The 16,536-nt window shown below is 40.6% G+C and overlaps 1 protein-coding gene across 1 annotated transcript in view; it reads left to right on the top strand.

Annotated features, from left to right (window-relative positions):
• Positions 1 to 16,536, top strand: part of LOC130213711 (exostosin-1) — a 638,782-nt gene that overhangs the window by 548,687 nt on the left and 73,559 nt on the right. The window contains exon 8 of the mRNA XM_056445469.1: positions 3,176 to 3,271. Coding sequence (XP_056301444.1) covers positions 3,176 to 3,271 — 96 coding nt within the window. The remainder of the gene's footprint in view (positions 1 to 3,175; positions 3,272 to 16,536) is intronic.

Genomic DNA, 16,536 nt, shown 5'->3' with positions numbered 1-16,536 from the left:
ATAAATGATTTGCGCCTCAAAAGGCAATCCTGACACGCAGTGAATGCGCGGTGGTGTTTGAAGGCGTGAAACGCGGAGCACAGACGCTCTTGATTCTGGAGGTCATTAATAATATAATAACACTAATACTGAGATGGTTAAGGTATTTTAGAATGACCAAAACAACATTTCACATGCTTCACAATGTGCTCAGCCTGCTGGTTTGTCCATTCACACACATTTTTATCATCACATGATCACTTATAACAAAATCACATGACCTTTTTTAATGCGCATACTGGAATTTGTTCTGTAAAAGTGTTTCCATCGTAGTTTATGCGCATCTTTTCTTATCGAATAAAAAGTTTATCCTCTGTTTTGCACATATGTTTTTTTTAGTGCATTTTCAAAATTTATGCACATCTTGGCAGTTCCATCAACTGTTTTTTATACGCATATCTAAAATGCGCATAAAAATATGTGGATGAAACATAGTTATTGTCTTGTTGGAAGGTAAACCTTCGACCCAGTCTGAGGTCCTGAGCACTCTGGAGAAGGATTTCATCCAAGATATCCCTGTACGGCTGTATGCACTGTGCATACCTACCATGAGAGGGCAGGAATTAATGCCGCTTTTTATTTATGTTTTGAAGCATGTATGTACTTGCATGGTGGGAGATGGGTGTAGATATCTATTGGCTTTCGTTTTGTTGGCGGTTTTTCTGCACACTAAAACTTACAATTCTATTGTTTAAAACAAGGTTCAAAATGAGTAAACGCTCTTTAAAACAGATAAACTTAATCAAGACATTTGCCAAAAGGCCTAAAAGCAATGAGATAAATATTGATCCTCACACGGGGTGGAGACCGCAGTCTCATCAGCACCTGAGCCGGGCTCAGATCAGATCCAGCTGCTGCGCTGCCTCCTCGCATGGAACCGCTACCATTCAAGGTGTTTTAAACAATTTTATCTGACAGACTGGCATAAATAAGCAAACATCTTCATTCTCACAACAAGTTTCTGAGTTCTCACCCTTCCAACCAAGTTTGTTCCACCGAGGTAATGTGGGAACATGTTCAGTGCTGTTACTCTGTAAACGCCTGTCCTGCTCCTTGAAATTATTTGATTAAATGAATTAAATTGTAATTGACCAGCGCAACATGGAAAACAATGTAATATAGGCTTCTCTAAAACTGAATACTTCACTTTAATTTTATTTAGGCTAGATTATTATTTTATTGGACGGTCCAGTTCATTATTTGGCATTATTGAAGCATAGCGGATTTGTTTTGAAGCACTTCACCTCAAATATTATTCGTTATTCTATTTTATCTAGAAGATAACTGACCAACAAAAATATTTAAATTAGGAGACAAACTATATACTAAATTCATTTAAAAAATATATATATTTTTTCCAAGAAAAATATGAATTATATTTTTGTTTGAGCCGTCCACTACTCAACTGTGCGGGTGGATAATTTTCAGTCCGTGGAAAGTAAGGATTTAAATAATGCTTCAATAATTGAATAGTTTCACAATCTTCTGTCATATATTTGCAATTTGTTTAATATGTCATAATTTTAAAGATTACGTCTTGAGTGTCTGATTTTTTTCTTGGTGGTGATGTGCTTTTATTACATTTAAATTTCAATAAAATATCAAAGTTAACGAATTATGTCGTAACGAATGCCCTTAAATAGTGTAGCCTTTGACAGTAAGCATCAGTGTCTCTTGACATGATTGGGGGAAGAGGGCGGGGTGGTGCCGGATTTGTGCATACCTTGGAATAAAATCCTACAGGCACCTCTGCTTGGCTGCATTCATCTATTTTTTTATTGCAACCAGTGATCCTCTCTCTGCAGCTGAAAAACACCCCTACAGCATAATGTTACCCCCCACCATGTTTTACTGTTGGACAAGTGATGAGCAGTGCCTATTTTTCTCCACACATACTGCTTAAAATTAAGGCCAAAAAGTTATATCTTGGTCTCATTAGACGAAGGAATCTTATTTCTCACCATCTTGGAATCCTTCAAGCAGACTTTCATGTGTTTTGCATTGAGGAGAGGCTTCCGTCGGGCCACTCTGCAATAGAGTCCCGACTGGTGGAGGGTTGCAGTGATGGTTGACTTTCTAAAACTTTCTCCTATCTCTCAACTGCATCTCTACAGCTCTCTGGTCATCCCAATTGTCTTCCATTTAAGGATTATGGAGGCCACTGTTCTCTTAGGAACCTTATGTGCAGTAGATTTTTTTGTAACCTCGGCCAGATCTGTGCCTTGCCACAATTCTGTTTCTGAGCTCTTAGGGCAGCTCCTTTGACCTCATGATTCTTCTTTGCTCTGACATGCAACGTGAGCTGTAAGGTCTTTTATAGACAGGTGTGTGGCTTTCCTAATCAAGTCCAATCAATATAATCAAACACAGCTAGACTCAAATGAAGGCGTAGAACCACCTTAAGAAGAAATGGACCACACCTGAGTTAAATACAGTATATAAGTTTCACTGCAAAGGCTCTGAATACTTAGGACTATGTGATATTTCAGTTTTTCTTTTTTAATAAATCTGCAAAAATGTCAACATTTCTGTGTTTTTCTGTTAATGGGGTGCTGTGTGTTCATTAATGAGGGAAAATTAACTTAAATTAGTTACAATGAGTTAAATGGCTGCAATATAACCAGTGAAAAATTTAAAGGGGTCTGAATACTTTTCATACCCGCTGTATTGGTTAATTCCGTTCCAGCATTTCATGCAATTACCTTTTCTACAGCTGCACATCTAGAGACAGCCATTCTCATGTCTGAAAAATATTGATCCCGAACTAGCAGCTTTTCTCTTGATAAGCAACTAGAAACAGCAGCAGACAGTGGTTTGAGTGAGAATATGCACGAATTTCATCTTTATTAGTGTCAAGTCTGTGTTCAGCCTTACACTTAGCATCTGCGAAATGACTAAATGTGAATGTAAATGACACATGTTCTGCCTATGGAACTCTTAGATCATTTCTGCTTTGATCGGAGTCTCTCGCATCTATTTTTAGGGTTAACAAATAACTATCCAATTTGCTTATACATTTTGATAGCTTTTTGAAAGTAGGCAATAATAATTCAGAGCCACGGGTTGCAATCCAAACTTGTGCAAAAACTGTGCATGAAAAGTGCAGTGCAGCTCATGTGTTTTAATGTGGTTTCAGATTTTAGTGCTGTGGAACTGTGAGAAGCCTCCACCGCCCAGAAACAAGTGGCCCTCCATCACAACGCCCTTCTCCATCATTGAGGGCAAGAGAAAGGTGAGACAGATGAGAGAAAACGAGAAAGATGATGAAATAAAAACAAAGGAATTGCATTGGATTTATGTCTAGGCTTGCAGTTGAACAGTTTTATACACAAACACATACGCACACACACACAAAATAAAACAGACTGTCCATGTAGATAAAGACTTTTATTTTGAATTTTATATTTAATGTTTTATGTCCGAGGACTTCGAGGACAACACAGAATCTTAAGTAGTTCACAAATATACTTAATTGAAAATGAATTATACACCTAGACACTTTTTTATGCAAAGGACACTATATACTATATAGTTACAGGTTATCTATGTTTATATGTATTATATGTTTATATGTATTAAAGCTCTAAACAAACAAACAAACAAACTTTAATTAAATATTGTATGTATATGCATGTATATATATATACACATACATACAGTTGAAGTCAGAATTATTAGCCCCCCTGTTTATTTTTTCCCCAATTTCTGTTTAATGGAGAGAAGATTTTTTTCAGCACATTTCTAAAAACAATAGTTTTAATAACTCATTTCTAATAACTGATTTATTTTGTCTTTGCCATGATCAGAGTACATAATATTTTACTAGATATTTTTCAAAACACTTCTATACAGCTTAAAGTGACATTTAAAGGCTTAACTAGGTTAATTAGGTTAACTAGGCAGGTTAGGGTAATTAGGCAAGTTATTGTATAATGATGGATTGTTCTGTAGACTATCGAAAAAAAATTCGCTTAAAGGGACTAATAATTTTGACCTGAAAATGTTTTTAAAAAATTAAAATCTGCTTTTATTCTAACTGAAATAAAACAAATAAGACTTTTTCCAGAAGAAAAAAATATTATCAGACACTGTGAAAATGTCCTTGCTCTGTGAAAGAAAAAAAATTCAAAGGGGGCTAATAATTCTAAGACTTCAACAGTATATAAATATATAAAAAGTATATTGAAATTATTCGTACGCCTGTCAAATTCTAACTTAAAGTTACTTTTATTCAACCAGAAAGGTCTGTTTGTCGAACGAAAATGATACAGGTGTCTCCCAAATTAATAATAAGACAATGTACAAGAGTTCCAATAAATGGAAAAATAAGTATTTTTCAGCTTCTATTTACATTAGAACAAAAATGACATGTGCAAAATGATTCATTCATTTTACAAACTGTCACAGTCTATGAAAAAATTTAAAGTTCTATACCATTCAAAATATTCTAGGATGTTCTAAGGGCTCATTAACAGCGAATGGGTCTTTGCTTCTAAAAATGAAATACGTGGCACTCAGGAATGGGTGTAAAACACAATGCAGCACAGCATGAGATCCACATGATGCGATATTGTGAACGTGATGTAATAACAACAATAGCAGACATGTTATAAATAGGAAAAAAAAAAAAAAAAATATATATATATATATATATATATATATATATATATGTGTGTGTGTGTGTTAAGATAAACACATGATGATACATCATGCAACTCAGGATATTCTGGACAAAGCCATGATCAGTTCCCCCTCCGCTATGACAAAGTTAAATATGACAAAAGGTCATGTCAACTTTCTACTATAAACAGAAGCTTGCATTGGTTGCCTCACCTTGAGTTCTTCTGATTGGTCCACTCATAGAAGACATGCGAATGAACAGCGTTTCCATCCAACGAGTCAAAGAGAACAAAATTGTCACTTCCTGATTAACTGGCAGCAAATATCAACAGTAAAAATGGAATTTGCAGCAGTAGGAGAAGCTGGGCGAACAGTATGCCACATGAGGTAGACACACAGAAAACAGTAATATACATGGCTTGAGGGTAAGTAAATGATGGGGTAATTTTCATTTTTGGATGAACTATTCCTTCTAGTACCAAACTAGGTGACAGAAACTTTGTGATGGCAATGAAACAGAACACAGCGCATGACGGTACAGATGTCACCATTTAAATGTCTGAAACGAAGAAGCTGTGCGTGTTCATGTGTGATTTCTGCACAGCTGTGCGTGGGTGGTTATGTGAATCTTCTGAATGTATCTTATCATTAGCACCTTTCAGACTTTATCTACTCACCCTCATCCCTCTTTGCACATCTTTTACTCATTTACATCTTGTCATGTGTTATTTACAGAGACAGTTAGCCCAGGCAACTTAATGTGATGCATTTTGTGCTTGTAGTTGTCTTGTATGAAAATGTAGCTATTTGGGCATTTAGAGTCCATGGAAAATGTGAGGGAAATAAGATCTGAGATTAATTATATGTTTAAATTGATAATTGTAGATTAATAATTTAGACTCTTTAGTTAATTGCAGTTCATGTATATGTATGTTTCTGGACACATTTAAGTTTATGGATGTTTTTTAGATTATAATTGTATTATATTTTATTTTTTAAAAACAAAGCTTACTTAAAATGTTCTTATAAGGTGCAATATATACATTACTGTAAATGAAAGAAGTCCCCTTTCCTTTCCTTTCCTTTCCTTTCCTTTCCTTTTCATGAGCAATATACACTCACCAGCCACTTTATTTGGTACACTTAACCAACTGCTCGTTAACGCAAGTTTTTAATCAGCCAATCACATGGAAGCAACTCGAACCGTACCGTATCACTTTTTGGTCACCCTTTGCAAAGGGTACCAAGGGTACCAAAAGGTGGAGCTAGACGCGCAGCTGAACGCTATTGGTTTACAGAGATACGTCGTTAGCTCGCGCAACAATCCAGAATGAAAACAAAGGAACCGCCATGTTTTAAATACACAGCCGAGACATTACACCGTAATATATATTATACATATAATAACGAGCCATGGTCGACCCGAGCTCAAACAAACCTTGTCGTCGTCTTGATGAATAGCCACAAAGCCATGAAGAATAAAATCTGCTGTGCCCTGATGTTGTTTTACGAGCCTGTCTAAATGTGCGAACGGTTTCACTTTGTACAGAGAGCTCGCGATCGCGTCTATATTTGAAATAATGAACTTTTTGAGCTCACATTAATAATGTGCTCATAATCATTGAAGCGATCTGATATCCACTCCTGTCAGAAAGGGACAAACGTGAGAGTAAAGCGTGAAAAAACAAAGAAGATGCCGGAAAAAACAGCAGCAAATGATGCATCTGCAACCTAAAACATGAACAAACTGCCATGTTTAATTATTACCATCACCTTTTGGACTATTATGAGTTCGTTGATGACGGAATTACTTTCTAACAAGAGGTTACACGTGCTGCTGAAGATTGAAGACACAGATGAGACGTTTGCTCTGACTGTGGGCTAAATTTTGTGTTGTTTTTGAACCTAAATAAGGACTAAATGTATGCCGTGTGTAGTTTATCTGTAAATGGTAACATATCGGACACTGTAAGGGTCTGTATGTGTTCATATATGTTGCATTTATTTATTTTATAAAATTTCAGACATTACAGTAGGCTATTTCGCACTGTCATTGATCTGCAGTTATAATTAAATTATGTTCATAGAAAAGTTAGTAATAAACATTTATGCAGAAGTATTTATGTGTATAAAGCATCTGTTTTGTGAGTGCTTCTCACATGATATGTGAACGTACAGCATTTTCTCGAGCGAAATGACGTTGACTGAAACTTTCTGTCAAACACCACGCCCACCAAAAGAGTAACATTGGTACCCTTTTAGCAGTGGAAACTCAAGCCTGATAAAGGTGACCCGTACCGTACTGTAAAACTCAATGGAAACGGGCCATAATAAAGTGATTGTACTTTCCACATTACAATGGTTTATATCATTTAATAACATTTTTAAGAGCAATGACTCAAATAAAAAATGATCAAATCTCATGTCTTAAAAATATAACCTTAAAATAAGCAACATGGGATCAAATTCCTGCCTAAAGTATCGCTTTCGCAGATAAAAAAATGATAAGCATAAATCAAAAAATTGCCATTGCGTGTAAAATTATAATGCGCAAAAGCATATTATAAATGTTTATATTGTTATAAATTTCCTGGAATCATAGACAGGTGTCTGAAGTTACATTATAATATTAATATGAATCCCCTGCGATTATCTATTATCTGAAACTGCTGAACAAATGCATTCTCGCCTCCCACGCCGAGTAGCCATGAATTGCATTGGAGTGACGTCAACTCCCTTCATCTGATTGGCTAGAGGAGCAACTGTCAATCTTGACTAGTGGACCAATGATGACGCTGAAGCCCACCCATGATTTAAATGAAACTCGAATAGCATCTTTTGTAAACACAAGTGCAGAATGTGGGAACAAGAGCGAAGGGGAAATGACCTGTAAGTTATTTTTTGATTAACATTTTTTTATTTACATGCATTATTTTCCCATCCGCAACTGCGATAGTCATTTGTTCATTTTCCTTCAGCTTAGTCCCTTTATTCATCAGTGGTTGTCACAGCAGAATGAACCGCCAACTTATCCACCATATGTTTTACACAGCAGATGCCCTTCCAGCTGCAATCCAGTACAGATACATACACATTCATTCACACACATACACTATGGCCAATTTAGTTTATTTAATTCACCTATAGCACATGTCTTTGGACTGTGGGGGAAACCGGAGCACCCGGCGGAAACCCACACCATCACGGAGAGAACATGCAAACTCCACACAGAAATGCTAACCTACCCAGCCAAGACTCGAACCAACAACCTTCTTGCTGTGAGGCAACAGTGCTACCCACTGAGGCACCATGCTGCCCCCAACCCCGATACTAGGTGGGAATTTGATCCCATAAAATATACTTTAAGTTCCTTTTCTGAAGTATACTTGAGTAATGTTGAAGAATATAAGTATGCTTCAAATAGCAAGTATACTAAACATACATGTACTAGAAGCTTATTTGTAAGTGTACTATTTGAATACCGCTTGGGACTAAATAAATATATAAAATTATACTTTTAAGTTTACTGTGTATGTAACAGTAGTAAACTTTACAGTAAGTAGTCCGCAATTAAGTTTATCATTTATACTGCAAGTAAACTTATACGGTTATACAAAGTACTTGTAGTATTTTGTGAAGGAAGGAAAGATATGACATGGTCATGTACAATCTGGGTCCTATACTCAGAATTAGGGCTCTACATTTAACCCAACTAAGTGCACAGTGCTTGTGCGACACTAATTTATTTGTAGTGTACTTGTAATACAGATAAAGGGCACTTTAAAATCACTACTCAAGCAACTTACACAGGCATACACTTATAGTAAGTATACATTTCAGTATATGTCAGTGACCAAGTATAGGTCAAATATACAGCACTAAGTTACTTCTTTGTCTGTATTTCTGAGAAGTATCTAAAATAATTTTCAGAGAAGTAATTAAAAAGAAGTACTTCCTATTGTTTTACTTACATAGGAAGTATACCTACTAGCACCACTAATAGTAGTAGTACTAATAGTTCTATTAGAAGACCATTTTTAATATGTATTCCAAATAGCATTTTAAAATAATGTCTTATTTTCACACATTCGATTTATTCTGTTATTCTGTTCTCAATTTATTAAATTGTTATTGTGAATTCATGCATTCAATTTAGCCAATGAAACACAACTAGCATAATTAATAGTTGTACAATGGACACAGAACAGATAACTTTTATAGATGTAACTGCTTGTTAACACAAATTGCTGAAGACGTGCTGATCTGTTCAAACTAAGTATCAGAACGAGGAAGAAGGCTGATTTAAGTGACTCTGCAATAGTTTTTGGTGCCAGATGGGCTCATCTGAGTATTTCAAAAAACTGCTGATCTACTTTGATTACAGCATTAGCTGTACACCTAATATGACACCACCAAACTTTTTTGTATGCAGATTTTTCATAAATCAGTGTGTCAGGTTTTCACACTGACAAAGGTGTCCATTGGTATCTCTGTAAAGACAATTCAACAAAATTTGTCTAAAGTAAGTTTATGGTTATATATGGCATTTGATTGAATGGGCTATATACACACCTTGTGTTTTTCAGCCAATGATGAACTTCACATGAAAACTTTGTTATTATTTTCAATTTCATAAGGTTCCTTTTACAGCATCAATGTTGTGATGTAATTCAAATATAATCAGTTAAATAGACCTAAGCTGTTATGAAGCGGACAGGAGACAGAGGTAAGGAAACGTTAGGGTGTTTATTGAATGACAACAAGGAGCACATGAAGGATAGCCAGGAGGATCAGGAATGATGTTGGGGTCTTCTCCTCCGTGGCTGGGTAACAGGAATACACGAGGATGGACAGCACACACCAGATACAGCTGACAGAGGATGACACAGACTTGGAAGGACTGGAAGACAGGACGATACGGGAGGACCAGGAAGACTAGGGAGGAATACAAAGAGAACAGGTAAGTAAATCGTTTGTTTAGCTGAGGATGACTACGCTGAGTGGTCGCTCAGTTGTCCGCTTTCGTCGAGACGAGCCCGGACAATGAGCGACTGGAGTGCTGTGCTTTTATCTGGTGCTCGTGAATGTGATGCAGCTGTGTGCTCATTAGAAGTCAGGTGATGGTGATCTTCGTGAGTGGGGATCGTGAGAGCCTGACCAATCCGTGACAGTACCCCCCCTCCCCAGGGCCCGCTCCTGAGGGCCGACACCTCCGACGCCGTGGTGGTCTCCCTCTGCCTCTAGGCGCTGGGAACTCAGGGTGGCTCTCATGAAACTCCACCATGAGACTAGGATCGAGAATATCAGCTCTGGGAACCCATGTCCTTTCTTCGGGGCCGTACCCTTCCCAGTCCACCAGGTACTCCAACTGGCCACCACGACGTCGGGAACGCAAGATCTCCTTCACTGCGTAGACGGCTCCTTCTTCTAGGAGCAGTGGAGGAGGGGGTTCCTCTTCGTGGTCAGGCTCTGTGGAGGGAAGAACAGGATCGTGATAGGGTTTCAGGAGTGATACGTGGAATGTAGGGTGAATACGGTAGTGAGAGGGGTAATTGTAGTTTGTAGGTGACGGGGTTAACCTGTTCCACGATGGTGAAGGGACCAACAAATCGGGGACTTAACTTGCGAGAGGGCAGTCGCATGCGTATGTCCCGGGTGGATAGCCACACCTTTTGTCCGGGTGTGTATCTGGGTTCTTCAGACCTTCTCCTATCGGCGGTTACCTTGCTTCGACGGACTGCCCTCTGCAGATGTTGATGAGCCTCGTCCCAGACTCTCTCGCTCTCCCGGAACCAGTGATCCACTGCGGGGACATCAGATGGTTCGCCATCCCAGGGAAAGAGCGGTGGTTGGAAGCCCAGGACGCACTGGAATGGCGTGAGTCCGGTGGAGGGTTGCCGCAGTGAATTTTGGGCATATTCTGCCCAGCCCAAATACTGGCTCCAGGAGTTCTGGTGACCACTGCAGAAGGTCCTCAGGAACCGTCCCACCTCCTGAATCTTCCTCTCTGTCTGCCCGTTGGTTTGGGGATGATATCCAGAAGAGAGGCTGACGGCCACACCTAGGAGCTTGAAGAAGGCTTTCCATAGACGTGAGATGAACTGTGGACCTCTGTCCGACACAATATCTTCTGGAATACCAAATGACCTGAAGACTTGATTAAAGATATTGTCGGCAGTTTCAAAGGCTGTGGGAAGACCTTTCAGAGGGATTAGTTTGACAAACTTTGAGAATCTATCTACTATGACTAGAATACAGGTATTACCTTCTGACGAAGGGAGGTCAGTGATAAAGTCCACTCCTAGGTGTGACCAGGGACGGTTCGGAATCGGCAAGGGATGGAGCTTTCCAGCGGGTAGATGACGTGGGCTCTTGGATTGGGCACAGTCCTTACAGCCCTGAACATATTGCCTCACATCCCTTGCCATGTTTGGCCACCAGAATCGTTGGGATACTAGCGAGAGAGTATTGTTGATCCCTGGATGTCCAGTGCCTAGCGAGGTATGTAAGGAGTGGATCAGATCTACCCGGTGTTCAGGTGGTATGAACTGCCGATGAGGAGGGCATCCCGGCGGAGCAGGAGCTTCCGGAGTGGCAACGACTGGAGGAGCGTTCCAGGTGATCGGACAAATGGAGATGTGTTCGGGAAGAATCTTCGTTGGGAGTTCTTCATGATCGTGATGCTCGTGTAAACGAGAGAGAGCGTCTGCTCTTAGATTCTTGGGTCCTGGACGATAGGAAATGGAGAAATCAAAACGTGAGAAGAAAAGTGACCATCTGGCTTGACGTGGACATAGTCTCTTGGCCTCTTTGATGTACTGGAGGTTTTTGTGATCTGTGATCACCTGGAACGGATGTTTGGCTCCCTCCAACCAGTGACGCCACTCCTCCAAGGCTAGCTTGATTGCTAGAAGCTCCCTGTCTCCTATGCTGTAATTCTGCTCCGCCGGGCTCAACTTCCGAGAGAAATAGGCACAGGGATGCAGTCGGGGCGGTGTATCATGATGTTGAGATAATACTGCCCCGACGCCGGTGGTGGATGCGTCCACTTCCACCACGAAAGGAAGATTTGGGTCAGGATGAGTCAGGAGTGGGGCCCTTGTGAACTCCTTCTTAAGAAGGCGGAAGGCTGCGGCTGCTTCTTTGGTCCACTCCAGTCCTTTGGGTTTACCCTTGAGGAGATTAGTGAGAGGTGATGTAATCCTGCTGTAGTCCTTGATAAATCGTCTATAAAAGTTAGCAAAACCAAGAAACCTCTGGAGCTCCTTAATGGAAGTGGGTTCTGACCAGGATAGAACAGCCTCAATTTTCTTCCCATCCATACGTATACCGGTTTGGTCAATGATGTATCCCAGGAAATGAATCGACTTCTGGTGGAATGAGCATTTCTCCGCTTTGAGGTAGAGGTGATGTTCTCTCAATGTGTGTAGGACCTCCGCAACGTGTTGGCGATGTTCGGCCTCACTCCGGGAGTAAATGAGGATGTCATCTATGTACACTATTACACAGTGGTGAAGAAACTCCCGGAGGACTTCATGAATGAAGTTTTGGAATACGGAGGGGGCGTTGACCAGACCGTAAGGCATGACCTCATATTCATAGTGGCCAGTAGGGGTCACGAATGCTGTCTTCCATTGGTCCCCCTCACGTATTCTTATCAGATTATACGCGCTGCGGAGGTCCAATTTAGTGAAGACTTTAGCTTCTCGGAGCTGTTCCAAAGCGGCTGGTACCAGAGGAAGGGGATATCGGTATTTTACTGTACCGTTATTTAGGACCCTGTAGTCGATGCATGGACGCAGCCCTCCGTCCTTCTTGGCCACAAAGAAGAAGCTTGAGGCGGCTGGTGATTTTGAGTGACGTATGTACCCCTGACTCAGAGCCTCCCTTATGTAATCTTCCATTGCCTGATTCTCTGGAAGCGAGAGCGGGTAGATCCTACCTCTTGGCAACTGGGCATCTGGAACTAGGTCGATCGCGCAGTCCCATGGCCGATGCGGCGGTAGCTGGGAAGCTCTCTTGGGGCAGAAGACATCATGAAAGGAGCTGTACTCCTTAGGAATGTGGATAGACTGCTTCTCAGGAGGGCTCTCGACCGATGTTGCAAACAAAGAAATGGGGTTCCGACCTTGAAGAGGGAGATTTGGAAAACAGGCAGGTGTACATCCAGATCCCCATTTCTTTATCTCTCCTGTGCCCCAAGAGATGATGGGATCGTGCTTCACCAGCCACGGGCGCCCTAGAATGATGTCCATATTTGCACCCTCCAGAACCAGAAATTGAATCCTCTCTTGATGTAACACCCCCACTTGAAGAAGGATGTCTTCGCATTGTCGGTGGATACGGGTCGAAGATCGAGTGCACTGGGTTATCGGTTGTATCTGGTATATATGCGAGGACGCCTCAGTACGGAGGTGGAGTTGACGACAGAGGGATTGGGAGATGAAGTTCCCTGCTGACCCGGAGTCGATGAGGGCTGTGACAAGGAGAGAAATAGAGGCAGTAGTTATTTGTACGGTGGTAGTAAGTGGTTTACATTGTTCAATATTCGTACTGAATACACTCACTGAAGTCCGAATGGGACGAAGGGGACACTCCATACGGGTGTGTCCACTGACACCGCAGTATAGACACAGACCCCGGGTCAGCCTCCTCTGTCGTTCCGCTGATGTCAGTCTTCCAGACTCTATTATCATGGGTTCTGGTTCTGGAGAGGCTGTTGACTCAGGCGATTGGAGGAGTGCAGACGAGGGGGTGATGGTGTCCTGTTGATAGGAACGAAGACGATCGGAACATCGGAGAGAATGTTGGATGAATCTCTCCAGACCCATTGTATCATCTAATGTGGCCAGTTGGATTCGGAGAGTGGGTTCCAAGCCGAGCCGGTACGTGGTCAACAACGATCTCTCATTCCATCCACTTGCAGCTGCTAGAGTGCGAAACCGGAGAGCATATTCCTGTGTAGATAGAGTACCTTGCTTTAGATGATACAGCTGCTCTCCAGCGGCTACTTCCCCATCAGAACGTCCAAACACCTCTTTGAAATACTCCGTGAAGGTAGTGATGGAATTCATGACCGGCCCGGCTTGGTTCCAGATCGTCTCAGCCCATTTAAGTGCAGGTCCAGAGAGTAGAGATACGATGTAGGCGATCTTTGACTTATCTGTGGGATATAGAGAAGGTTGCATTTCGAATATGAGGGAACATTGTAACAGAAAACCATTGCACTCCCCCGCTCCGCCTGAGTAGGGCGCTGGTCGGGCCATGGGACTGGAAGGAAGGGCCGAAGAAGAAACTGTGGAGGCGGAAGTGCTCGGTGCTGGTGGTGCGTTGGAAAGTGGAGCTGGTGGCTGTAGAATCCGCTTCAACTGGTCCACCAGCTCTTGAAAGTGATCGGGGGTGCTCATGTTGTCGTCGTTATTGGTCCGGGCTTCTGTTATGAAGCGGACAGGAGACAGAGGTAAGGAAACGTTAGGGTGTTTATTGAATGACAACAAGGAGCACATGAAGGATAGCCAGGAGGATCAGGAATGATGTTGGGGTCTTCTCCTCCGTGGCTGGGTAACAGGAATACACGAGGATGGACAGCACACACCAGATACAGCTGACAGAGGATGACACAGACTTGGAAGGACTGGAAGACAGGACGATACGGGAGGACCAGGAAGACTAGGGAGGAATACAAAGAGAACAGGTAAGTAAATCGTTTGTTTAGCTGAGGATGACTACGCTGAGTGGTCGCTCAGTTGTCCGCTTTCGTCGAGACGAGCCCGGACAATGAGCGACTGGAGTGCTGTGCTTTTATCTGGTGCTCGTGAATGTGATGCAGCTGTGTGCTCATTAGAAGTCAGGTGATGGTGATCTTCGTGAGTGGGGATCGTGAGAGCCTGACCAATCCGTGACATAAGCATCCATTTGGTTGTTAAATCATAAAAAGAGATAAAAGGCCGTTTAAACGCAGACACCATCATTAGCAGCAGTCTAGCGCACAAATTCCATTGAAAATACTGGGGTAAAATTAATTTCCATATTTTAAAGACATGGTGTGGAAAAATATATTTTAATGCAATGCTTCTTGTCTGGTCTGATACCCACTTTATATTGTATCACAATGAGGCAGTGAAAATCGCTGTTTTGTTTTTAAATAAATCAGATCTTAAACACAGCAATTTTGTATGGGATGACTATTAACAGTAAGCCCTGGGGCTCACTGGATGAAATTAAAAGTCTGTGTGCATATACCCCACTGATATGTTCGGAATAGTTTCACACACAGTGTAAAAGTGCCATTAGTTTTCTCAAACAATGCATCGTACTAGAGGACAGCGGGAGATAAGTAACGTGGGATGAAGGTAACAAATCGATTTACTCGAAGCCTTGACAACATTTGCTTTCCAGGCTATAACAGCACATTCAGCATGCAACTCTTAATGGGGCTGCCAAATATCAGCTGATTTCGGGACCATGTCCCGCGCTTAGGTCTGAACTTCAGTTTTTTAAAGTGCAGAAAGTAAATTATTGTAGCAGTTCTTTTTTCTTATTACAAGTTGTGTTTTTCTTTTCATGCACAGCATTGATGATCAATCTACAGGTTATTTAGTGCAATAACACATCCTTAAGTTTGCAATCTCTGAATTTTTCGGTTTAAAAGTAAATCAGGTTTAAATGGCAAGAGTTCCTGTGGGGACGAAAACAACACTGTTATTTATGTCCCACTGATAATAGCCATGCATTATTTTTTACTTCCACGTTAGAGTTTTCAGATGTTTTATAAAATTATAATATAATATTATATTTTATTTTATGCAACAGTTCTGTCTGGTTCTTGAAACTGATTGGGTGACAGCTGGATTATTCTCCCAGTAACAATACTCGTACCACCTCTTCACCCTTCACCCTTTTGTATTACTCCACCCACATACAAATATTACTGCTGTTAGACAACATATTGTACTTTTGAGGCTTTTTAGTCAACAGTGTTTTGATTGCAACTATGCAGTTCATTTATAAGGATAGTGCCTATTTTAAAATATTTGTAATTTCTGAGACAGCGCATTGGCGACCATTAGTCTGTCTGAGCAAAGATGGTTGAAAATGTTCATCCACAAGATGGCAACAGAGACGTATAATAAGCACTAGGAGAAAACGGCGTAACAGCGTATCAGATCATTAATATAAAGGTAAATGACTTTCTGAGTCAATCTCTCTCTCTCTTGTATGTTGTAGTGCTGTATTTATACCATAGTAATATTGTGATCTCCCGACTGCAACAGAGAAATACTGATAGATATCTCTGCAGACAGAGATGCCATTTCATGCCGCTCAGCCTTAAAATTTTAAAATGTCAGCAAATTTACAAGTTTGTACAAATCATACAAATTTACAAGTTTTGTCACCACTTTAAACATTATACTAGAGAATCATTCAAATACTTGCTCTAAAATGACTGGGAATTAATTAGTAACGGCTTCTGCTGTTCTGACGTCAGCTGTAAATGTGAATGAATGGTGGAAGAAAGTAGTTCCTCATACAAAAGGGTTATGAGACTCTGCGTGTTTGATTAAATTTTTTTAGACACACGGTTATGATGTCAAACTGTTGTATAAACGCAATATCCCACTAGTACACCTGGCTGTATATCGTCACTGGTGGGACGTTAAGGCACTCAGCCTATGGCCTCATGCCAAAGTATGCCTTCCACTAGTGCCGATATACAGCCATATCACACTGCTACGAGTGTGATATTGCTCATATATATATTAAAAATTAATTAAAAATAAAATATAATTTTTTTAGAATATGTTAACATTTTGTGTTGTTGGATTGCTTTTGAAACATTTGATTGAACTGAAATTTAAAATGAAAATGCAGTTTGAT

This window comes from Danio aesculapii, chromosome 20, assembly GCF_903798145.1.
Source record: "Danio aesculapii chromosome 20, fDanAes4.1, whole genome shotgun sequence".
Lineage (NCBI taxonomy): Eukaryota > Metazoa > Chordata > Actinopteri > Cypriniformes > Danionidae > Danio > Danio aesculapii.
This window is presented reverse-complemented; position numbering and strand designations above follow the sequence as displayed.